The sequence below is a fragment of the Gymnogyps californianus genome, chromosome 4, assembly GCF_018139145.2.
Source record: "Gymnogyps californianus isolate 813 chromosome 4, ASM1813914v2, whole genome shotgun sequence".
In the NCBI taxonomy this organism is placed as follows: Eukaryota; Metazoa; Chordata; class Aves; order Accipitriformes; family Cathartidae; genus Gymnogyps; species Gymnogyps californianus.
Genome location: NC_059474.1, coordinates 65,489,730 through 65,515,472, shown reverse-complemented (window position 1 = coordinate 65,515,472; position 25,743 = coordinate 65,489,730). Strand labels below are relative to the sequence as shown.

Sequence of the window (25,743 nt, the reverse complement as noted above, 5' to 3'; positions counted from 1 at the left end):
TGAACTTAAATCATACTGCAGCACAATGATCATAAGACATGTAAAATGATCCTTAATTTGCTTTCATATGCAAACAGATCTACCGCTGTGGATGACGCGCATTTCCTCTGCTTAGCCTACACATGAACTGAGTACATATAATTCATGAGAGAAAGAAAGTATGCACACTTCATTGAATTTACAGAGGTAAGTTTGTAAAGCAGCTATTCCTCTTGTACCCTAAATCCAATCTCCCATTTAATCCACTTCTACAGAAGCTCCCAAATTCAAATCTCTGGGGCTTAATTTGCTGGGATAAATTTACTACCAACAGCTGCCTGATTACCTGCAGAAATTTTCCCTTATTCAAAAATGCAGCTTCAAACTAAGAGAGCTTTTAAAATCCGGACATTTAGAGTATCCCTAATCATAACGTCCCACCTAAACACATGCAGTTGTAATATGGAAGTTTCATAAATGGGGTCCAGATGAGTCTGCAGCGTAGCTAATGAAAACATTGTTTTGTGAGATGAAGACACAGAAGACTTCAGAGGCAGAGACCCATCTCTAGAAACATAGAATATTACTGCCTCTTGTTGCCGACTGTATGAAGCAGAGAGCAGTAAGTGGACAAAAGAAAAAAAGAGGACTTAATCATCTGGGTTTTCAATTAGAAAATCAAAGGTAAAAACAGAGAGGGATAAACACAACTTGAGGCTCTGGGATTCACATGGTTCCCAACTGCAAAAACATTTAACAAAGGCTTGAGAATATTCCCAAACCGCCCCCATTCCCCCACCCCTGGATTCAGCATTCCAAAGCTTCAGCAAGATCAGCTTTTTTGGTATCCTCCCCTCTTTTTCCTCCCTGTCTGTTATTTAACTCGCAGCCAGCTACATTACTACTCTCCTAACTGGTTTTGTGCTCCTGTATGCCACCAGGACATAGGCAATCTTTATGTCTTGCTCCCTTGTGCATCTCATTTACAACAGCCTCATAAGCAAAACTGCATATAAAAAAGAAGGATGCACATCCACTCAAGTAACACATAAACCAATTCACTTTGAATTATGCATACACTTAAAACAAGGCAGGGAAAGCTGCCTAAGCAAATAAAAGGGAGAGATTCATACAAGGCTACCGTCTCACAGCCTTGTGCCTTACTATTGTGCCATTTGAAGGTAGGCCTGAGATAGGAAAACTGAAGTATGTTTACACTTCATGACTCTCAGAAGATACAATCAGTTTTGTGGGTGAGAAGGCAAAGAAAGCTGGGAGCAAGGGAGAACAGATGACGATTTCATGCTCTTGAGCGGCAAGGCAGGCTTGCAAAATGTAAAAGGTAGAATATTATTTTCTCTCTGAAATGAGACACTATCAGTTGGTGCCAAGCAACAATTTCCAAGTTTCAAAAGAACAACAAAACCAAAATCCGCTCTCCTGGTACAGATAAACTGCTTGGGTTTAACACCTAACAATGTCACAACTCTAAACAATTCTGCCTAAGCTCACAAAAAATACATAACAAAACCAAGAATGAACAATAACAGTGGAGATGCAGAACTTACTCTCCCATCTCTTGGCAAGATTAATGCATATTTTTGGAGTCTGTTCTTAGTGTTCAGAATTGGCTACACCTGAAGTAAAATAGCCACCTCTTTCCCTTCCCCTTCCCCCCATCTGGCTAAGCACCTAATCATAAACAATCATCTTTAGTATACAAGAGAGAAACAACCTCAACCCTGAAACTGTACAGCAGAATAACATATAAAACAGCAAGTTCATGAGCAAGGCACTTGCAATGACACTGTCTTTGGAAGGCTTGTGAGGTTAAATCCAAGATGTTCCAACTGTAGATTATAGTGCAGTTTGTAGTGAGCTGCAGACCATCTAAACTACTCTATTACAGCACAGCTGTAATTAAAGCTCTGTCATTCTTTCCACTATAAACTCTACTTTTCATGAGTTTATAATTTGGATCATAAAAATCCATTCTGAGTGAAAGCTTGGCATACCAGAGCCTGTGCATGAGAACATTTTCTTTTTCCAAGACAGTCAGCTCCTTAAGGTTTTATGAATAACAAAAAAAGCTTGCCAGCTTAACCCAAAATAAGTTAAAGAAATAAGCCACATGTCGCTTAAGTTACTTTTTAGTTTGAGGAGGGAAGTTTTATCTGGTCAAGTTTAACCCGTAGAGTCCAATGCCACTTCACAATTCAAAAACTGAAAAACAACATACAGACGAAAGCAGAGGCTTACTATAATTTACACAGACTTAACTGTACTCTAGACCTGGACTCAACCAGATTGAAAATATCCCCAAACCTACCAAAGAGAAGGCAGATTGTATCCTCTCTACTAAACCCAACCACCAACCCTGTTCCCACGACTCCTTGCCCACTCCTCCCCCCCAGGCTGAACAGAACCCTTATTCCTGACTACACAAGCTTTCAAAATACCTTATTCTCTCTCTCCATTTTTCCTTTCAATGCCTCTCCTTTGAGGTCGTGCTGTGTCCCACATAGGGAAAGAGTAGTAGTCACTGTCATTTTCTGTGGACCTCTTTCCACTCCATTTCATTGTTGCCCACCTATCCACTATGTGACTACCAGCTGTAGGCAGTAAGATACCCTTGCATCGTGTGCTGCCCAAGAAACTGCTGCTGCTACCTTTATCAAGATAGGTGACATATGTTACCACAGCTTTCCAAGCAGTTGCTCATACCTCTTGGCTAGGCTGGGTTTATGTCAGAAGAGCAATTCCCCACACACTTGATAATGCCTGACATTTGGAAATACCTGTCTACCCACTAAGTGCTTGAAAATTACATACAATAGTAATGCACAAAAAAACCTTACAGACTGATTTTTCATGTCTTTGGCAGATGAAACTAGCAATAGACTCTTTTTATGAAAGATCGCAAGGGACTTGTCTGTTGTAAACAAGATGTGAGATAAGGAACAGTAAAACATATGGAACAAAAAAAGGAAAAGGGAAAGGAGTCTTAATAGACTAGCAGACTTTATGTGTTAAGGCTTTTGTGAATCTGCTCATTAAGGTGGAATAGAATACTTTCAGTCAGGCTTCTCAAGCCCTGTAGAACACAACAGCAACTAACTCCTATGTGAAAAAGTATTCCCCATCCGTCTTACTAAAATACTCCTTTAAACTGGCCCTCATTAAAAATTCACATTCACAACTAGGTTCTGGCTCAAACCTTTTCTTTAAGTAGTTAACTGCCAAAAAAAAAAAAAAAAGGAGAGCCTAAAATAAAACAGCAGAGCACACACTCCTAACTTCAATTCAGGAGTGAAACATACCTCCTTCCTCTGTTGAAAGTAGAAAACTCAGAAGACAAGAACATTGCAACCCAGCTATCAGTTGAGAAAGTATCTTCATTTTTTTCTAGCAAGTAATGACTGTGAATTCAGAAGGCTAGGCAGTGAGTCATCAGCTATTGCCTCAATCTTCCCTACGCAGATTTGTCACTCAGCTCCTGTGACTATTAAGCCCCAGTTCCCGGATTACTTTGACTGCACTTACACCCAATTCCCTTTATGAATCGAGTAGTTTCACACATCTGAACTATCTCAGTTTGCAAGGCATGGGCATGTTTTGTTTTCTGCCGTCTCCCAATCTGTTTGAATGAGAATGATAAACTCTTGCTCATCAATGGGTTTGGCCAAGCTTTTGGTTTTGCTGTTGCGCAACACAAACCTGCACAAAGCTGCACTCCTGAACAACAAGGCTATTGAGCTTTCCCAATGCAGGGAGTGGCCTCCTCTTAAACTTTGTCAGCTGCCTATCTCCAAAGATTCGAGTTGACTCATATACTTGAGATGGTCACCTTCAATTTCAGACTCTTAAACCAAAAACCAAGCAACCTTCCCCGTACCTCATCAGGCATCTCAGTAGATAATGACAGATGGTGAACTTCTATTGAGATAAACAATGGTATCTCCACAGTACTACTTCCATCTATGTTCATTCCTTCACATTATAATGTAACCCTCATCGGAAGATGCTAATTTGATAGCACAAAAACCCTCCAGCTGTCTTGTCTGTACAACTTGTACAGCAATCACAGTAGCTTTTTAAAATGCCTATGCCATTTCAACAACATTCATTCTTTCTGGAGTGTAAAGCTCACATGCATAGGAGAGAAAGAATTGGCTTCCCATGCTAACTGCAATATAAGCATCTCCGGAGACGGCCACAAGGGGCATGAACAGGCATTTTTAGAAATTCAACCTTGATAAAAAGCTTTATCATCTCTCCTTAATAAGGAGGTTTTTACATCTCAGTGCAGGAAAAGGAGGCACCAGTTGGTTTCTTTTCCACACAGTTATTTCTGTCACACAACAGCCAGGCAGTCATGAGTTTTCAACTGTATGGATTTTGAATGTACCTGAATAAATGAGTGAGCTAGCTCTGCACATACAGCTCTTCTACCGTATATCTTAGATGACTAAGTTATGCCTTCTAGCCCATCACAAGGAGGATCCGACTCTGCTCTCAGTTTCTATCCAACTGTCCCAAATTTACAACCCCTGAAAATCACGTGACATTTTCAAAGCAAACAAAATAGGCAGTTCCCCTTATAGAGTTCTGCATAAAGACCATTTTGTAAGTTTCCACAGAACAAATACAAAGACTTCCCCCCCCCCCCCGCGTGTTCTTTTAATTAACGGATGGAACTTGTTGTCAAGTATTCTCACTGAGGTAAAGATCTTAACATGAGTCCAAAAAAAATTTCGTATTTAAGGGCTTAACTGCATCATCCAGAGTTATACAGTGCAAAAACTGAGAGATCTGGACATAAAATTCTCCCTTTCCTCTGGGGTATAAATCCACCTCTAATAGCTGGAGATGAGGATTTTCCTTCAAGGAAAATTACTTGACAATTGGCTGTCACTAACTTATTTTTCTTTTTCTAATTTTAATTGATGAACTTGATACCAGCTCACTTACAGAGATAACTATTTTCATTGGGTAAGCAATCTGGACAAGCACATTTATCTTCTTTGGCAACAGACATTCTAATGCTTTCACTTTACCTAAAAAAAGAAGATGAAGCAAAGATCTTGGCAGCTTCAAGAGCTGCTACAAGAGAACTCAAATTTATCATAAAGAGAAATCTTTGTTTAATGACTGGAATACTCAGAAAATCAAAAAGCTTCACTAACCTTCTACATTCATAGCTTCCCTCAGAAGCTGCAACTTCTTCTGTCTCTCTCTTATCCTGTCAAAGGCACTTGATATTGCTGCAGAAGTTGATGTCTCGGGCACATGGCGCGTTTGGTCCAGTTTCTGTGGTCCGAAGACATCCAACGCTATGCTCCCATCAGAGTATCTTGCTTCCTTGTTTCTGGTAGTAGTAGAAGTCCGTACTGTAAATGCTTCACACTGATGGCTGTGCCCATGAAAACCTCCAGCATGGTCCCTCTCAGCTGCCTTGTCAGTTGTGCAAAGCAAATCTGTGGAGGAAGCCCATACTTTCCGCTTGGGAGTGACATCTGTATGAAGGTGACCTTTTTTTTTCAAACTCACTGGTTTTACACCTATGAGGACAGAAAACATCTTCCTGGCCTGAGCTGTAATCTGCAGAAATGCCCTGGAAAAACTCTTCCTCGCCTTGTGTTCCTCTAATGGACAGAAATCCCATAGACTTGCTAAGTCCTTTGTTAAGCATGGTCTGTTGAGAGAAGTGAGCTTTGTGTCCATCAGGTGCATCAACCACCAATGTTTTTCCTGGAATAAGGAGACATTTCATATATGTAATTTTGTACTTAATACACAAGAGTGCAACACAAGTTATTTAATGCTAAAGTGTATACTGAGCACATATTTTGGCCTTGATTTTGCTATGCAAAACATCGAGACGGCTACTTAAAGGGCTGCATCAGTCAACAAAAACAGCCAGCTACTTCATATGACAGGCATTTTATTTCTTTTATTTCTGAAGTGCTCAAGAAAAAATTATGGCCTACTATAATTCAGCATTAACATTTTAAAAAAAATACTATCACATACATGCTGAAAGTTGTTTTCTCATTAGTTTTACTTTTAAAATACTCTGGACTATCACCAAAAGTACTGTTTAATGATCAATCTGAAATCAGCCATTCGTCTCACCTCTCACACCCAAAGACACCACCTACAATTTTTAATGACAAGTCCAGGTTTGTTCTACAGATTTACAGATGCCCTGCAGTAGTGTCAGTAGTAAGAGAAGAATGACTGTGTAGTTAGGAATTTTAAAAATCCAGGATCTTACTTTAATGACTATTTTTGGTGATGACAGTCTCTCCAGATAAAGAATACTCTAAAACAAAACCAACAAAGCTTCTAAGATCAAAGTGATTCTACGAGCCTGTACACTTCATGTTTCGTTAATAAATGGAACAGCCAATACTAATGAACACTCTCTTCTCACTTACCGTGAAATTACTTCCAGAATAAAAGAAACTGTTAGAGCTGGAATAATATCAATGAAATATGCGCTCTCTGAAGAACATCATATCATGGTCACCAAGAAGTTTTGATCATCATGTATGTCACAGGCATAAAATTTTCTCATTAAAAGAATGAGAAAGTATTAGCCCAATTTTACAAAATGATTACAAACATCGGTAAGTACAATCAAATTTCTTAATATTAACAGATGACCTACAAGTTTACCTTTCATGTTCTTAAGCCTTCCTGAGATCAGAGTAAAAGAATTATAACCATTATAAGAGTAACATCCCAGAGAAAAACTAGTATTGAAGACTACCCAACTGCTACTTATTTTCTGTTAGCAAACTAAAATTTTTTATGCTTCTGCATTACTAAAGTTGCAAAAATCCAAAGTCTATTGTACATATCACACAGACAGTAATCTAGTCATAAGTCCAACTGACCAAGTACATTGCAAAATTATTATGAAGTCTAACCTTTCCAATCTGCAGCATACACACTGCATTAATATGGCAATCTGGACCTCATCATGATACTCCTGATGGGAAAACCCAACTAAAAATATTCCGTGCTGGGCTGCCTAAGCAATGCCTGCTCACCCAGGTGGACTCACTCTGGCATGTGACGCTTTTCTTAGAGCTAGTTCCCTCTCTACTGTGATATTACCATGTACATCTTTTAAGAAGCAGCAGGCTTGAAGACACCCTCACAAAAGAAAGCAGTCATGAGCTCAAAGTAAATTACTGCGCTGTATCTACTACTCTCAAAGACAGCTCTATAGTGCTGCCTGCTGCTCTTCCAAAGTCAATTGGAATCAACTGCTCCACTTGCACAGCAGGCTCCTGCTGATCTTTATCTAGAGTCTATTATCCTTTCAAATGGAGTTTCACAGAACGCTTTAAGGACACTCATAATTGTACTCAGAAATGCTTTAAAAGCTTATGGCTTTACACCTTTCAACTCTGATATTCTACTTGAATAGGGGCTGTTAGTTTTCATTTCTATTTCTGCGATATTAAACTAACAGCAAATGTTTAAAAAAAAGCAAGACTAAAGCCAAACGCGACCAAGAAGCCTCTTGCTTCTTACCAACACAAAAATACATGATGGTAAAATGTTAGGGTTTGGATTGTCTAAAAAGTGTCTTGTAAGAAATTACACAGTTCCCACATGTTCCAGTGAAGAGAATAAAACAGAGACCTTTGCCAATGAGAACGAACTAATCTTCTGACAGGATCTGACGCATCACTTCATCTTTTACAAATATGGCTTTAATCCTAAACTCAAGTAAACATAATTATCTTTGTGGTCAGGTAAATCTTATGTTACTGTCTTATTCTCAGACTATACATCCCTCACAAGGCTGGTGAATTACATATAATATTCACACACAAAAAAAGCCTTTTAAAAAATACTCGTTCCCACTGTGAAGTTCCCACTATCTATCTAAAGCAGCGGGATGGATATCCATTCTGCAAACACATACTTCACATTCACGTACATGCACATCAAGGACAGACATTCCTAAACAGGATTTTAACTGAGTCATTTGTGAGAGAGATAAAAACCAAAATACTGCAGTATTTAAGATGGTCACCAAAAAAGCAAATCAAAAGGAGCTCCGAGAATCCTCCCCAATAATGAGAGTTCCAAGATAATTTTAGGCAGGAAAAAACCAAACCAACCTCCTCTACACACTGTTTTCACATATTTTTTTAAATGTAAAAAAAAAAACCAAAAACCCAACCCACCTCTTCAACACTGAAAGTATTTACATGCACAAGACCCTACTGAACAAAACAATGGCAAACAAAGCAGAAAAAGCAAGAGAAACAGACAGCTGCAACTTCAATATACTACCGAGGCTGTAAATTCAGGATTACTTGGTACGTTCTGACTCAGAAGAACATTCCTGGTCCAAAAGATCATTTAGGTCTCTCCATCTTGAAGCGTTACCTTGTTTCAGGATCACATCCAGGGAAAGAGCCACAATGTACTTTAAGCAGCAGTGGGTATCCTCACCATAGCACGCCCAGAGACATAAACGTGTCTGTTGTATGCTGGTGAGAACTGCGGTGAAATAGCCCAGCTGCCAGTGAAAAAGAGTGCTAGAGGGGAAGCATTCTCCTCACTAAAGCTGTAGTTTCCATGGACCTGTAGCATTCAGACTAGATGTAACAGAAGCTGCTTCCAGTTCATGCAGAGGCTCAGAAGACACAAGCTCCTTGCCTCGGCATGCAAGAGATCCTTTCTGTTTCCCAAGTCATCCACCCACCTGGGGCTTCCTCATGAGGAAAAGTGAATGCTACGAACACTGTCTCATCAGCAGTGACTGGGAAAGTACTCATTGCCACAGCTTTGCCACTTGTTCAGCTAATTGTGTGATGAGACAGGAGATGAGCTGTCCTATTAGGAAGCAGTGCAGGAGGCATTCCACTTCCACACCACTCTTCCCCTCTGCTGAGTGGAGATGTCTACAGGTCTAACTCATATCCACATTGACTTATGCAGCCAACATGAGTTTTTAACATAGTACCAAAAGGAATCTACAGCTCACCTTAGTATGCAGTCTTGAGACTGTAAAATTCTCTTGGACATCTTTCATCTTTCCTTTATTACTCACCCCATTCCCACTTCTGCTTTTCACCAGTCTTGGCACTTCTTCCCACCTTTGCAAAACCCATCCCTCTCTACGTAACATCATTTCAACAAGTTCTCCTCAAACTGGCTCACAGTGTCAACATGAGCTGTTTAAGAATCATCCTCAGAGAAGGGTAAAGAAGAGACTGCGGGGCACGGGGTGCACAGCCTGCTCAAGTTGGGCATCCCGAGAAGGCAAACCGAAACAAAGCAGCAATGCAGAACTTTCAGATCCATACTTCATACCAGCCAAGAATACATGCTGCTCTTGGTACCAGAAAGCAGAGGTCAACGATCAAGGACAAGACTTCTCAGTACAGAAGCAACTCAACTGCAGATACCAGTGAAAAAATTGGATTAGGCAACCAGCAATCAGTCCAGGCCAATTCTTCTATTTTTTGATAACTTAAATCTGTCCTCATCCCTCCTTACTTTTTTTAAGTACTATCATAGACTTCGTAAGTCACAAAATCAACTGTTAAGGTATTTTGACTTTTTTTTTCCTGGACTTCCTCAACACATTACCTCAGCATTACTTAGATCAAGGGTCTTAAATGACTGCAGTAAGTGTCTTTCAGCACAAGGCTCGTATGTCTAGCTTTTAGCTAACAGTATACCCCCAGAATAGAGCAGACTGGAATCATATGCCCTTCTCTAACACATGTATTTTCAGTTGAAAGGCATACACAAGTCCAAATTCATTAAGCCAATACGTAGTTTATCCATCAACTTTCCCCCCCGCCGGCTTTTATGATGAAATGTGTGGGAAAATGAAGGGAAGAACTACCAGTAAAAAATTATATATGAAGAATAAAGATCCAACTAATGATCAAAAGGAACCTGACTACATAATGGAACTTTTATGTCTTTAAATTATAATGTATGTAGAGACTCATGTTATGGCCTTCCTTAAAAAAAAAAAAAAAAAAAAAAAAAAAAAAAAAAAAAAAGGCTTGTATTTGTTATGGAAACTCTGGAGACCTATCCAAAGTATCTTGGCTCCACTAAAGACACTAAGTATCTCACCTGAGAGCACACAGAGCTACTCCACGCTTCAGTTACCCAAGAGTATAACAGGACAGAGAAGTGCTTCCCTACTTGTCAGTGACGGTGACAGGACAAGCCATTAGCAATTAAGATACTACAGCATGTAACTAACTTCAAAAGGTATGCTTTCCCCGTCCCCAATTACTTCTCTGCTAAACTATACTCTTCTTCATGCTCATCTGAACAGTATCTGGGTTCTTGATTTCATGTATCGCCCTTGGGTGTTTATCCTCTACTTGATGTTACATTAGTGCAATTATTTATAATTACTGTAAATAATTCAAATGCAATTATAGTAATTGCATGATTCCAAAGTATAATGTATAGTGAGGGAATATATACAATAAAAATAGCAGTTAATCACCAAGAGTTCACAACGAAATTCCCTTGTGGTGCTAAAATGAAAATCTAGTTTTCGACACACCTTCAACTGGCAGATGTTACATTTGCTAAATGACTACGGATCTGCTTCCGTCTTCCTTTGGTGTCTTCAGCTATGAATGCAACTACACCCTCTTTGACACCAGTATCATTCACAAACCATCTTTTACTCAAACTGACAGTAATCTGGTCGATTTTCCTCTGAGCAAGAGAGTTGTTATCCGGTCCTAACTAAATTCAGTCTGTCTACAATTACTTGTGTACCAGCTTGATCATACAGGCAATTAATCAAATATTATGTAAGTGCAAACATGGTCAGTGCCATCAAATACTGTATCTATTTTTAGTGAATAAACTCAGCTCAAGCATCTTTAAAGTCTTTCTAATTGCCCCCTTCTTTTGTTTGCACAAAACAGAATACCTTTTTCCGCTCCATTTTAGCAAAGCTTATGGATATATACATACATACACACACACGGAGGGGTGAGGAAGAGACAGGGGCTGGCGGGGACAGAAAGAGATTGCCTGCATGTGCATGAAAGCACACACCATCATTGCCAGACTGGAAGGTCTGAAAAAAGGAAATTATTATACAGGAGTTTAAAAAACATCTCCCACACCATCTTTGTGCAGAAAACGGAACAACAGAAAAATCCTTATCCCAAGACAATGTGGTTAGTTTCTCAAATATGAGTGGGTAGCTGATGGAGGAGTTGGGTTTGCAATCCCTTTGGGGCAGGCTAAGAGCCAAACAGAAGACAACAGAGCCAGATGTGGCCTGTGGGTTGACTGCTAGGAATGGCACCTCCTCCTTTCTTTTACTTTTTTAAATTGTGGAGAAAATCCAAGTTTCAGACAGAAGTGCTCCTAAAACAATGCATTCTTTGTGAAGGAAGAAATGAGCAGGACACAAGGACTGTTGAAAGCGTTGTAAGTAATGGACAAGCTATAAATCCTGTAGAACAATTTGCATTCTGCTTCAGACTGACATGGCTCCTCTATCAAAAAACCAAATAGCTCCAGAAACCAGGCATCTTGTTTAAAACAGTGGTAGTGAACATTGTCAAGTAGCACTTCATAAATGCAACATTTTACCTCTTCCCTTCCTCAGCACCTCTGCAGAAAAGACAACTGCACTACTACTCTTTCCCACTCAGGTTTATGGGCCAATTTTTTTTGGTACATTTCTCAACCAAGTAGGCAAAAGGGCCATCCAGCTATTCCCTTCCTGGATTTCTGCATACCCCAGGAAAAGCTCAGTGATACAGCTACTTTTCTGCACAGAGACACTATTTGACACCTCTGGTTTGGCTTCCTCACTGATCTTTGTGTCCATGCTTGTTTTGTCTTCAGAGTTCTGAGTTTGTCCTCAGCGCCACTGTGACAGCACTTTCGATACTGCCAGGCTGGAAGCTCAGTAAAGCACTAGCAACTATATTTAAATTTAAAAGATCTCTACCAACACCAGCCACCAGTACTGCTAGATGCAAACAGAAACACTTACTGGAAGAAAACAGGAATGGTTTCTGGAGTGTGAAAGAATAATTTTTATTTTTTTATTTTTTTTAAAAAACAAGAAATCTTCATCTGGCTTCCATTTGGTTTTGCTGAACTCTGGAAGTTATTCTCCACCTACTCAGTTCTTTTTTTCTAGTACTGAGGAGACAGGGGAAAGGAAAAAAAAAAATATTTCCAGATGAGAGATTTTCAAGTCAATGGAATTAAGTTTGTGCTGTATTTTTTGATAAGTTAAATCTGTGTGCTTGGATTTAGCAAGAAAATGAGTAAGCTGTTTCAGTGGAGGTCATCGCTATAAACCATTTCTTTACAGACTAAAAGCTGCATTTTCACCCAGATCAGGAACTAAAATATAACCCGCAATCAATTTCCCTGGATCAAAAGCGAAAGGGTACATTTCCTTTTGTCTGAGAGTTTTTGCTGGGCAGCTACATTAGTAATTGATATTCTGGAGAATGGTAACTAAATGCTAGAATTTCTTGTTAAAATTAAAAGCAACTTCACTTAGCCTTAGAATCTTTTATTCAGTTTACAACACCTACCATTTTTGCTGCACCTGACAGAGCGTATAGTCTAATTAAACAGGGAGTTTATCAACATCTAAAATTTTGTTCAGTATTTCCATTTCCTGTTATGTACAGTTAAGGTGAACCTTAATGATCTTTTAAATTAATTTCAAGCCTTTATTCACGTGGCATATATTCTTTTGGCAGAGACGAAGGTCAGAATTTTGCAGGATACAACTGTAGTATTGTAACATACAAGGTCAACTCGTGACAGTCTACCACATTGCACAAGTCGAGTTAAAAATCAGAGACCCTCGTGGTAGGGAAGCAAAGCCAAGACACCTGTTAGCTAAATCTCTTTAAAAGATGAAATACCTCTGCAAAGGTCTGTCCTTGGTGCTCACAGATCATCAACATAAGTTGGAACTTTGTAAATGAACACACAAGGTGCAGGATTTCAATTACTAGAGGGCTAGGAAGCAGGCTGCCAGGCACGTACAAGTTACGGAGATTTCAACTGGGCTTTAAATAGACTACGCATCCTTTTGAAGGATGAGTGCCATAGTTTGTGGCAAAGAGTAACATGGTGAATTAATTCTTGCTTTATGTTTGGAAGAGTTTGACAGTTACTTACTCTTTTGTCACACCAAAAGAATTTTATGAAGCAACTTCCGCAAATAATTCTTGAAGTAAAGACTCTTAAGGTCTAAAGTGTTTTGAGTACGAAACTTAAATAACACTCATTGGTTCAGATGACTCACACCAGGTTTTGCCACTTCTATTTCTGCTGGCTAAGTCAGTTCTTAAATACTGTGTTCTGAGTATGACTTGACTAAAAGCAAATATTCTGTAATATTAATTTAGAATAAATTACTTCTGCAGTCAGCCCTGCCATAAAACTCATTCACCAAGATGGCCACAGAAAGTGAGTCATGAAAGAGACAAAAAAATAAATTCAATTGGGGAGAATGTTAACATGAAGCTATTTATTAATTTAATAGTTATCAAGACAGAAAGACGGAAATTAATAGCTGAAAATATCCAACCTTGGTACATAAGGAGAGCAAAATATCCAATTTAAACATGTGAACCGGAAAAATATTTCAAAACATTTGTCCGAAGCCAACAATAAAGCCCCGGCAATTATAATTTTGGATGACCACTGTCTGGAAAACTGATCTTAACATTAATGACTTTCAAAGACTTAAAGCAAAAATCTTAGCATTTTTCAAAGACTGCAAATATCTAACATACTAGTTGGCTACTCTCCAACTAGGAGCACATCTCTCGGTGAACCATCTCTATATTCATGAACTTAGCATGATTTATCAGCTATCTTAAGTTAGATACTCATAGTAACATTCTGATACTTTTAAGTTCATAATAAATGCCTTAGCTCTATGCTGCTTTTTTCTCCATATGACAGCTATTCTACTCATTGAAAAGTCTCTTTAAGATTTTCACAATGACTCAACAGAACTTTGCCTCAGTGAGTATCAGACAAGTCTTCTGTCCTCTCCAGGAAAGACTTCTGCTCGCCGTATTTACTTCCTTAAATACACTGGTAAAATTAGACACGTCCTTATGCGTGTGCCACCCCCGCCCCCATTATCCCAGTGCTAAACTGGGCCCAAAATGTCTTCTGAAAGGAAATTAAACCCAAACATTTAGATAAAAGACGACTGACATAACTTCTGACTTATTAGAAAGACAGTTCACTCAGAATCATAATCCTGCCTGGTAGCTTCCTACCTTTGTAAGTGTTCGCCATTTTGCAATTGGAATAAGAGGCGTGTACTTCAAGTTTTTTGTTTTACCATTACTATTTCTCTTAAACCCTCATCTGGCCTTCTACTTGTGGCTCCTCAATCTATGAGATTATCATTGGTATAATTAGTACTACATTCCACAGCTCACTTTTCCAGAAATCTAAAAGCTGTGCCACCAGGGCAGCTGATCTGTGCCGTTATTGACAGAATTCACAACAGCAAACCAGCATACCATTGCAGAAAAAGAAATAATCAAGCATTAAATTTCCCGAATCAAATGTGAGCTGTCTCTCAAGATCAGACACCCATTTCACTGGGTCCTCCCTAACTTTCAAATACATAACTCAGTATACATGCCAAGTGGAACTGAAAACAGCTGGAGCCGGTTTGGTTAGATAGAGGGTTTTGTTTTGTTCTGTTTTGTATTTTACTGATACTCTATATTCCCTGAGGTCTCAGTGAAGTGGAGATCAAGGAATGTATCTAAGATCGAAATACAGAGAAGTAAGATGGTGCTATTAAGACATACCAGGAAAAGGGACTGATAACAGAAGTAGAATCAGGAAAGGTTCTGGGGAAACTAAAAGGGCTGTAAACTCTCCAGGGAAAAGGAGAAAAATAACGAGAGTTCCACAGGTAATGAATGTGATACAGAGAAACTGAAACAGGTTGAGTGGAAGCAAGACAGGCAGAATATAAAAAATAAAGGAATGATTGACTTCAATTTATCTTCTTTTCTGAAAATAAAGACTCAACAGAAAACATGAAAAAGTTTTTCTACTTCTAGGGATAGGGGGAAGAAAGAAGCATAACACCAAAATATCATAAAACCCACACAGTAACTGAAAAACATTTTTGCTGGTTGACAGTTCATCTTGACAAAAAAAGGAAAAATCAAGTATTCAAGAGCATCTCATTAATAACTCATACCTTCGGGAGCAGGCTTGGAGTGATGCAGACAAAATAATGTTTGCACTGGAATAGTGATGCACAAACATTCATTCCCTGTGGTGCCACACATTATCTGTAATACTCTATGCATGCATGCACTTTCAATCAACTTAAGAGAAACAGGGGTTAGAGGATGAGGACTATTCAGCCAACTCTATAGTCTGGGCATTATCAAGTTCACTCATTTCACAGATATTATTTGAGTGAAGATTATGTTTAACTAGATCTCTTCAGACAATGTGATGTTTCCTAAAAAGAGAAACATTTCAAAAAGTGATTTTGACTGAGGTCGCTTAAAACTCTGTGTTGAATTTACTGGTCAACAGCAGCTGAGTCAATTGGACTTCTCAGTCTCAGAGAACCCTTAACTCTGGTTGTCCTTCCCCGACCCAGTGATTTCACAAGCGCACACACTGCAGCGAACCTGTTCTGCTTGGCACCCTGGAAATCCTAAGCAGAGCCATAAGGCAAGCGAGCACACAGCAGCGAGACAAACATTCAGCTCCACAGCCTTTCAGAGATTCAGACACTGCATCCTAACTGAACTTTTTGGTAATTAAAATAAAAAGCAACACCTCTCAATCTTCTCAGAAGCAAAGTCATATGTACTAAGCAATTAAAAAAAAAGCAAGGTAAGAGGAAAGAATATTCTAGCCGTGACATTTTTTTCAAGTCAGAGAAAACAGTACAAAAACAGCGATTAGATCATTTAGTCTGTATCCTTTAAGTTAAAGACAAACTCCTCAGAGAAAGTTTCAGACATTACAGGGATGTTATTCACCCTAGTACTGAGCCAGAAAGCCATGGAGATACTGGCTGGAGCTACTACATAAATCTCCAAAATTTAGTAGAACCTAAAACAAAAGCTTTTTTGTTAAGATATACTTAAGACTTTGGGGACAAACATTACTTCGGGGGGGGGAGGGGGGGGGAGGGTCTGCTAAAAAGCTTAAAGTTGTGGGTAGGAAAACAAATGAACAAAAAAACCCCCTCAAACCACACAAACATTTAAAAAAAAAGAAGTTAATGATTTTCTAAGAAAGTGAAAAGCAAACCAGCAAAAGACTGTTCAGTTCTATTAGTGAAAACAAAACTAGAAGCAACAAAGAAAAGAATAATCAGGGTTGCTAATGCAGTGAGAACAGAGTTTAAAGACAACCTTGCTATCTCTCCAAAACTTAACAAATATTCTGACCATTATCAAAACACGCAGTTTATGATGATCATGGAATAAAAAGCAGAATAGATGATGGAAAGAGAATATGGAAATGACAAAACTTGAGGTAGCAGCTGAATGGTAGTGTGCTCAAATAAAGTCCTAAAAAAGTGCGGAATATGGAATAGGTTAGTACTGGCAAAAGAACAAAAGTGTGTAAAGAAACTGTGAATGTGACAATACTGGAAATTAGGAAGAATAGGGTTAAAGAATAAACTAACAATTTAACAATCAGAACAACAAGGTTCTGGTACAACCCTTATAAAACTGATGGGAACCAGGGAAAGAATTCATTTTAAGAAAGAGCTTAAGAAGTTCAGAACACAAAGGCATTACATGGTTTACAAATCCAGTCAACTATATTAGATTCATCCAGTCCCAAACCCTGTATTCCTACAGATCTTCCTACTGCTATAGAAATATTCTGGAAAAGACAACAACAACAAAGCCAATAAGAAAACAAAGCCTCTGAGAAAGAAGTTGGAACAGTGCATTTGTGCCAGAAAATGAAGAGACAGCTTGTACCAGAAACTGTTCCTAAACACGTAGTGCTGTACTGAAAGGGCTGGAAACCACTGACATAAGGTTTTTATATCAAGAAGTAGCCTAATCTAGGACTCATCTCAAAATAATCAATAAAGGAAGACCACCAATGCCTTGCCAGACTCGTGTCTAACTTCTGCAGTTTCTATTGCCACTGACACCTCCATGGATTATTTCGGTTCCTGCAATTCACTGCACTGTTGCTTGATACAAAACTAAAAAACAGAGGAGCAACTCAAGCACATCAGCAACATAATTTTGTTCCAAGTTTACTGGTGGTAAATAGGCAGAGACATACTGTGATATGGATGAAAACCCTGTGTTGCTAACACTTACGGTGTTGAATATTTGTGGGTGATGTCGCATTCTGGCACCAAGATATTCCATTTACTGATGAACATTTTAAGGCAAGAATGGTCTCACCTGATTATCACATCTCACTGCCTGCATCGCAACGACTTAGAGTGGTCCAAGCTGATGCCTTATAAAATGCTCCTACCCAGCCCCGCAATTCTTCCAGAAAAATGAGACCAGTCTTCTGGAAGAACACATCCTCCTGTCTGAGAAGCCTACCACAGAGCTGATGCTGCCAGTGACCTTAAATCAGGACACCTAATGAAGTCACGGCCAGATTCAGCTGTCAACCTAAATCACTTTATCCCTTTTCCTCCACAGTGGCAACAGCAACAGTCTGCCTCTGAAACAGTCTGTCTCCTCCCTGCCCCCCCAGTTTCCTCTTTCCTTACTTCCCTGGAGTAACAGTACAACCCTACCTGGCCTCCATGTCCACCTCACACTGTCAAAGCACAGCAGAACTGTGACAGAACATATAATACCTCTCTTCAGGAAAAAAGAGGAGGCAGAAAAAAATTTGTGTGCAGAGAAAAGAGTCCAGGGCTGCCCGGGAAGCAGGGAAAGAGGCTGTGTGCAACTAGAGCTATGAAGAGAAAGCAGAGTCCACAGGAAAGAGGAAACTAAGAAAAGCTGCTTCCTGTTCCTCTAGCTGACCTACCTTCAGCTGAAGATTCCCTTTCTCCAGAAACAAAACTTTTGGCTGAGAACCTTTAAAACCTGTTCCTACCATCAGGACTGAACAGGAAAAAGACATGTATTTTCTTGAAAAAATTATTCTCATATCACCATCACCAACAGTTAGCTAGACACCGAACCATCAGAGTTCTGTGAATGTCAGCAAGTCCTCCACTATTCAATTTCTTTGGCCACAAAATTTACCCAAACTTGGTCTTCCACAGGGCTGTATTTATTGCCATAACCCTTACTGCAATTAAGCACTTACCTGTGGGAAGTCCTTTTCCCCTCAGCCTCTCCCGAATAGCTTGGCTCCTATCCGGCTGCAATTTTCTATCTCCATTGCAAGAAAGTTGATCGACCTGCAAAACAGGCAGTAATGCAAAGTCAAATATTGAAAGAGCTCACATTAGTATGAAACAAGTGTCCGTTATGTAAATGCACAACATAAGTCAGAGCTAAACAGTTAAGTTCAAGTTCAGAGTGGAAGTTCAAACTTTTTTCATAAAAACCAGGTTCAGCAGTGAGAACATCCCCTAGAATTATCTATATTTGAATAATCTGTGCATTATTTTTTACTACACATTTGGTCTACTTTTTTCCAGTAAGTGTAAATTAAGTTCACAAGTGTCTAACTTAAATACATTCCACCCCTACAGCAAACTGAAGAGAGAGCAACACTCAAAAACCATGTTCCACGGTAGCAACATGACTTGTGATTAGCCTGATGAGTTTTCTGTGTAACAGGAAGAACTGTCTCGTACCTGATAGTTTTAGGCTGATGCTTCACACAACTTATTACACATGTAAATTCTCATGCATTTGTGAGAAGTCCCTTCTTTAGCCCCTCAGGCACATTCCTTTCGTGTGTCAAGCTTAACTACTCCCACTAAATTTAACTTTTTTTTTTTTAATCACTACTTCCCGAAAAAAAAATTATTTCACATGTACAATCATTCAAAGAGCTTCTTCGCTACAACAAAGAATTTTTAGCGAGATCTTTTGATATGGTGGGAATCGGCACAACTTGGACAGTGGCTTAGCTGGGAGGTGGGAAGGAGAAATCAAGCAGTCTTCTATCCATCACAATTACAATGCAACTCAATTAACATTAAACAGCTTGAATCAGTCTTGTGCCGTATTGCCCTTTACAAAGCATATTAACATGGAAAGTGAAAACATTCAAGCAGGACCTCTCAGCTGTGCTTCATAGACCACCAAATGACCACTTATAGAGCTAAGACCTCTCTAGCCTTTGATAAGGCCAATCAAGATTGGAGGCACACTGATCTTTGAATAGCAAGTCGTACTATGGTTCTGAAAAAACAATTTTATATGCTTTTCTTATTAACTTAAGAATTCCAGCACACATACAGAGCACTAAACATTAAAAACAGCAGGGATGGCTAGCTAAGGTGCACAAAAACACAGCAGCACAGCTATGTTGTTGTTGTTCTGTCAACACTCAGTTCTATTCAGCTATTTTGTTCTTGTCTTCTTGCAAAGCCAATGCAGTGACATGTTATGAATTAGGTTAAAAAGGTTACTGGAAGAGAAAATCTGGAAGATTAGCAAAACGTCAGCACTGGATAACCACCAGTAGTCCCGCTCCTTCATTATCAACATGGTATAGGAGACAGGAACACACTTGCTGGATTCAGCTCTCCACTGGATTTCAGTATGTGCATTTGGGACCACTACTACTGTCTTTGGCAGACCGGTCTAGATTGGTCTGTCACACTAACCTCAGACTCCCTCTGAAAGCCTACTGAGAAGAACAAGATGATGAAAAGCAGAAAATTTGCTAAGCAGAAAGGGCTATTAAGAACTTGGAGGCTAATGACTCACTCTCCACAGTGGCTGTTTCTATAGCTCATGGCCCGATGTAAGGTTTGGATCTTTATTTTAATAGCTTCACTGATTAAGGCCTTGTAGGCCTTTATTTCATTGAATCACAGACCAGCTCCACTTGGCAACTACACAAGACTTCAGACATTACAGCGAGGAGCACTGGACTGACAGACATAACCTCACAGACTAGACAATGCTTTGTGGAGCTCAGGCTCAGCACTATTTCTGGAGGCCTGTCATAATCAGCTGCTGCCAAATATTAGACAAATGCAGGGACCTCTCACCTCATGCAAGTGTTTCCAAACCAGATATATAAAGAAACTATCTAACAATTAGACCATAACAATTTTTTTTTAAAAAAGGAAGCATTATCAAGTCAAACATTTTTCTTGCAATTACAGTGCTGTCTCTCCAGGCACCAATTTTTACATTGGCATAACCCCCATGAGATTTAAAAAAAAAAAAAAAAAAAAAAAAGGGGGGGGGAGTTTCAATGATATAAAACCAGATAAAATTCAGGACCATCATGGGATATCATTCCAGCAACAATAAACCGCTTGGCATTTGTTATAAACTGAACACAAGGAAAGCAAGTATTGCCAGAGAACAATCTAACAATATCGACAATTTATGGCCTTTCTTTCTACTCAGAACCTTGAAATTATTTAACTATTCTGAAGTTATGTTGTAATGGTTTAGGTGAAGGGAGAGGTTGCCTGTCAGGAATAGTAACTTTGCAAGATGAGTTCCTGTAGTTTCTTTCACTTCTGAAAACAGTTTAACACATTTGTCATCATTAGACAATAATGTCCTCCACAATCATCATATCCAAGAGCTGAGCAGAAGTGCAAGACAATTGGCACACTGCCTAGTAAGTCCCTGTTCCTGTTAATAAGCAACTCTCCAGAAGTCAAGCATAGCTTTAAAAAAGAAAATTCACAGTAATCATTTTTGAAGCATTTCAAGTAGCAACAAGTCTAAGGCTTACCCCAGAGTTCATCTTTTTTGTTCTCCTGTTTTTCCCTACTTTTCTTTCAGTGAAGACAAACAGTTCACAAAATTATCTTCCTCAGAAACAGCAGTCATGAATGCATATTCCAGGAGCAATTGTCAAGTGCACAAACTGTTACAAGGGGAGAAAAGCAATTCTCTCCTTTCAACGCTCACCCTTATCAAAATTGCAACATAGTAAAACAAGAGGAAGAATGACTGCAGAGTGACTCTGAATTAGCACCTTTGCTCTCTTCCTGCTCATCTCTATTATTCCTCAAATGCTGACACAGACTTACCCCAGACAGGCTTCCCAGAACCAGTCTGACCAACTGTTTCACATATGAAAAAGAAGGGGCACAGTTACTGTTCCTTATGTGGGCACTGCAAGCATCCAGAACAGTCCGTACAGATACACGGGCATAAATGACATCTTCACACATGCCAAGGAGTATGCTGTTAAGATGATCTCCAAGTTTGATAGGCTAGTGACAAACAAAAACAGGAGGGATAGGAGAATCAGTTTTAATAGTGACTTGTGGTACACACAGAAACAAAAGACATTGACCACAGTAAAATAACTATTCATGAGACTTATTGCTTACATTATCTGAGTGCCAATTTGAAAGTCACCATCTAGGTGGTGAAAAAATAGCGGTTGTAGATCAGGGGACAGGCCTTCAGCATCTAGATTCAATTCCTACTCTACATCAACCTGGTCTAAACAAGCTGCTTGATCGGTAAGGTCAGGACACCAATGCTTTCCTTTCTCAAGGGCTTAATGACTAGTGAAAAGGTTCAGAGGAAATTTCTTTGTTGTTTTTGAACATTCTGCCAGTCACAAGCATAAAATTCAATCCCCATTACAATCATTTTGTAACCCTCTGTCTGCTACGCTCATTTTCTACAGTTCCTCACCTCACCAATATTTTGCAGCAGCTGTGTTAGCATTTCCAAAGTCCAGTGATATCATCAAACAATATCAACAAAAAAGTAAGGAATAAAACAGCAAAGCCAGTAGTTAAGGAAGCAGAGCTTCATAGTTGCAGGACAATACCCATATGGTTAAGAAAAATCTAGATTTAATTCTCCTCTACCCGTTCAGTTAATCCAGCACACTGTATGTGGAATATCACTCCTCAGGGTATGCAATAGTCAGGGATAACCCTTGTTCTCAGATGCCGCAGGCACTTTGGACTTGAGCTTTCTGATCTGCAACTCTCCCAAAGTGGGTGGTTACCCACAAAGTACAAGCATTGTCATGCTTTTTGCATCACAGAGCACTTCAAACCACTACAATCTTCCAATCTTCCCTGTATTAGTACTCTTAAACTGTACCATTAAAAAGAAAAAAAGTATTCTGGACCACCCTGATTTAATTAACATCGGCTTTTCCCATCTATCCGTTTAACACTTCTAACTAATCGTAAAAATCACTCTTGTATTCAACCACACTCCCAGCAGAGAAGCAGCTCATTAACGAACATAGGCAGGCAAACATGGAAGGAAAAAAAAAAAAAAAATTAAAAAAATGGGAAAATCTGCACATGCAAATTAACACTTAAAAGTAATGCCATACACAGACTGTCCTTTTGCCTCCACTAACTCCACAGGGCAGAGGCACCACATGAGAACATCCCAAAGGTAAATTCTAGACTTCTGCTCCCCCTTTCTTTCTAGGCATACCTCACCACACTGTCTTTGGAAAAACATTGTTGTATCAAAAGGTAGAGCACTCCTCACTGCATTACTGTGAAACTGTTGCTACAATCTAATACCAAAAGAAGAAACATAGAAAAAGGGGACTAAAATTCATGCCTACTTTCTGCTCAACACCTACCTCTACCTACCTTAGAGTGGCTCTCCCACTACTGCTGAATACTGTTCCTTTCATCTCCTGCAAGACAGGAGAGCAAAGAAAGGGGATAGCTGTCTAAGAAAATACTGGGGCTTTTGGGACAGGCACAGTAGGCACTACAAATAACTATCCCTAAAACAGTCATAGCTTCAAATTTTCTGAATTTTGCATTCAGGCAGCTACTTCCAAATCAGTACAACTGACAACCCAACTACCACTCTGTTAAAGAAAATATTAGGAACTGAACACTTAAATTGCCGAAGAGCCTTTCAAAATTTCCTTCCTTGCCCTTACACATAACACCAACTAGTAGGACTGAACCCAAATATGAAACAGAAATAGCTTATCTCCTTGAGCTGCACAATGCTCTGCCAAATCCCACAACTGCAAGTCCACCATTAAATGCTTTTTTGGACGCATTTCATCTTATTTTCACTCTTTATAGATATTGACTTCTAAAAATTTAATTGGGGGCAGGGAAAGAGCACCCAGGAAGATGATGAATCACACCATCTTCAGTCAGTTTTGGAAAGACGGTCTAGGAGTTCTGCTGGGTGTGTGAAATAACCCCATTGAGCAATAACACTCAGCACTAAGCAGTCTGCAACTGTGTCTGCACTGACGGACAAGTCAATAGCAAGAGTCTACTCCCTGTTCCAAACAATTCATACCCTTTCTTGGCCATTGTGTAACATAAGTATCTGTATGTGCCAAGTCCAGACTCACAGAAGTTACAGAAGCACAGAGAACAAGTTGATTTATTATGAGTAAAGCAACAATGTTATTTAAACATTTGTTTTTATATAAGCCTAAACCAAAACAAATAATTTTCTCCTTTGTCAGCAGCTTAAACTGTTGTCTTTCAGCCTGTGACACTACAGGATAGACCAGCCCAGATATATCTTCATGGAAACTAACAGAAACGTAGTATCAGCACCTTCTTTCTGCAAGACACCACCCTCACACACTCCACGGGAAAAAGCTCCAAGTACAGGAAAGAAATCTTACTCTTCAGTGTCTCATTATGACACCCTGCCACATTAACTCAAATGCAGATTCAGTCAAACTATCAAGTCCGAAGTTGCAATATTAAACAAACCCAAAGCTTACCTGACTTTGAGGAACTTCATGGTCAGCTCCCCAAAAGAGTGCCATACCGAGAGAATAAATATGGACCTGTTATAAGACACAAGACATTTGTCAACTCATTGAACAGGACTGGAAACACAAAGCAGAACTTTGAAGTAGAGCAACTAACAACATCGTTTTGCCTATATATATTCCTGGTATTTAAGCTCAGTTGTCTTTCAAATTGTTGTTCTCCTTTGCCGTGAGGGTCAGAGAAGCAAATCCTACTGCTACGAAACATACTGCCTCTAACCAGTGCCCCTGTCTTCCCTGTTCAATTTTAAGCTTTCACCTCACATTGATGCCAGAAGCACATGTAATCCATGCAATCAGCCTGGTGTGGGGTACAGACTGCACGGTTGTGTCCAAGGATCCTTAAAACTTTAGTCTGAAGGCACGGCAGACCTTAGCAGGACTCAAACAGTGGGCTACTACTGTCAAGAGATCCCTAAGATTGGGATCAAAGGAAAAAAAAGGAATGAACATAAGAGTATCAATGTATAAAGCAGTCACCTTAATGTATTATTGATATTTTAAGATACAAATACATTAATAATTACACATATAGCTGACGATTAATATTAACATTAATGACATTAATATATCTTTAACATATTAAGCCCATCAGGACAGGGAATAAAACCTTTAAATACTGCAGAATTAAGAGCACAAACACATACTGCCCCTGTAGGTGACTGTGAAAACAAAACAGGTAAGTGCATGCAGAAAAAAAAAAAAGCAGTTTTTCTGGACTGTATAAGTAACATACATTAGTGATGGCTCTTTCCACCAAGTTATTAGTAATATTTGTGCTACTTAAAGCAACAAGTTTGCAGTTGCCTTCAACAATAATTGTGCAGGCAATGAACAACAATTACAGGGACAGCAATAAATTAAACACAATTCACTTAAGTCAGCCTCTTCACTAACTAAAAGCAAAACATCTCACTTAAGTCCTAGGTATATACATTGACAAGATCTGTCCAGACTCAGGTACTTCATACCCAGATTTTAAAAACCTAGGTGTAAATTGAGTGTACAAAGGTAATGGATGGACTCAACAGAACCTATGAAATGATAAAAATAATTTTCTTCTTCCCATACTAAATATGTAGAGTTGTTAAAAATCACACATCTAGAATTAGCTTAAGGTCGTACAAGAGAATTCATCTCTGTACTGAGAGTCTCTTAGCCTACTCAAGACAAGAAAATATATTCTCGAAGACTCAGAAAAAGGATGACGCATAAATGTTTTTCTTTTTAGACCAGATTGCTTGAAAGTCATTATACCATTATTGCACTGTGCCAGGAATTAACCCCAAAACAAGTATGATGTATTTTTAGATTTCTATTGTAAAACAGAAAAAAGTTTCCTTTTTACATATTCAGAAGAGCAATACACAGCTTTGTGACAGGGTAAGGAAGTAATTACTAAATACACTTAGAAGCAACATGTTATTAAAATTGTTCTCGTAAATTCAATGTGCTTTATTTATATAAAATTGGAATTCAACGTACTCGGAGAAGCACTCCAATCCTAAACTTCTGCCACTTAAATCTTGTGGGATGGTCTCTGTCTAGCACAGCGTATGAGTCGGCGCAGGACAGAAAGGTTTCCATCAGTATAAGGCAGTGATATACAAGATACTGCTGAAACATGGTTACTCACTGGTACGGTTCAGGCCAGCTGACTGACAAACACTGAAGATGGAGGAATGGGGTCAGCTGATGTGCATTCAGACACAGATGTGCAAGAAAGATACTCAGGTAGAGAAAAAAAAAAAAAGAGAAACGACATTTTTCTTTGTGATAAAGCTGGAGCAGAACCATGGAGAATTTCTCCGCAGTCATGCTCAGAATAGACAATAAGCAGGCAAA

The 25,743-nt window shown here is 39.1% G+C and overlaps 1 protein-coding gene across 1 annotated transcript in view; it reads right to left on the bottom strand.

Annotated features, from left to right (window-relative positions):
* PTPN13 (protein tyrosine phosphatase non-receptor type 13) overlaps nucleotides 1-25,743 on the bottom strand; it is a 129,893-nt gene that overhangs the window by 60,572 nt on the left and 43,578 nt on the right. Inside the window, 5 exon segments of the mRNA XM_050895323.1 lie at nucleotides 5,166-5,499; nucleotides 5,501-5,730; nucleotides 18,307-18,400; nucleotides 21,179-21,364; nucleotides 23,848-23,913. Of these exon segments, the coding sequence (XP_050751280.1) occupies nucleotides 5,166-5,499; nucleotides 5,501-5,730; nucleotides 18,307-18,400; nucleotides 21,179-21,364; nucleotides 23,848-23,913 (910 nt within the window).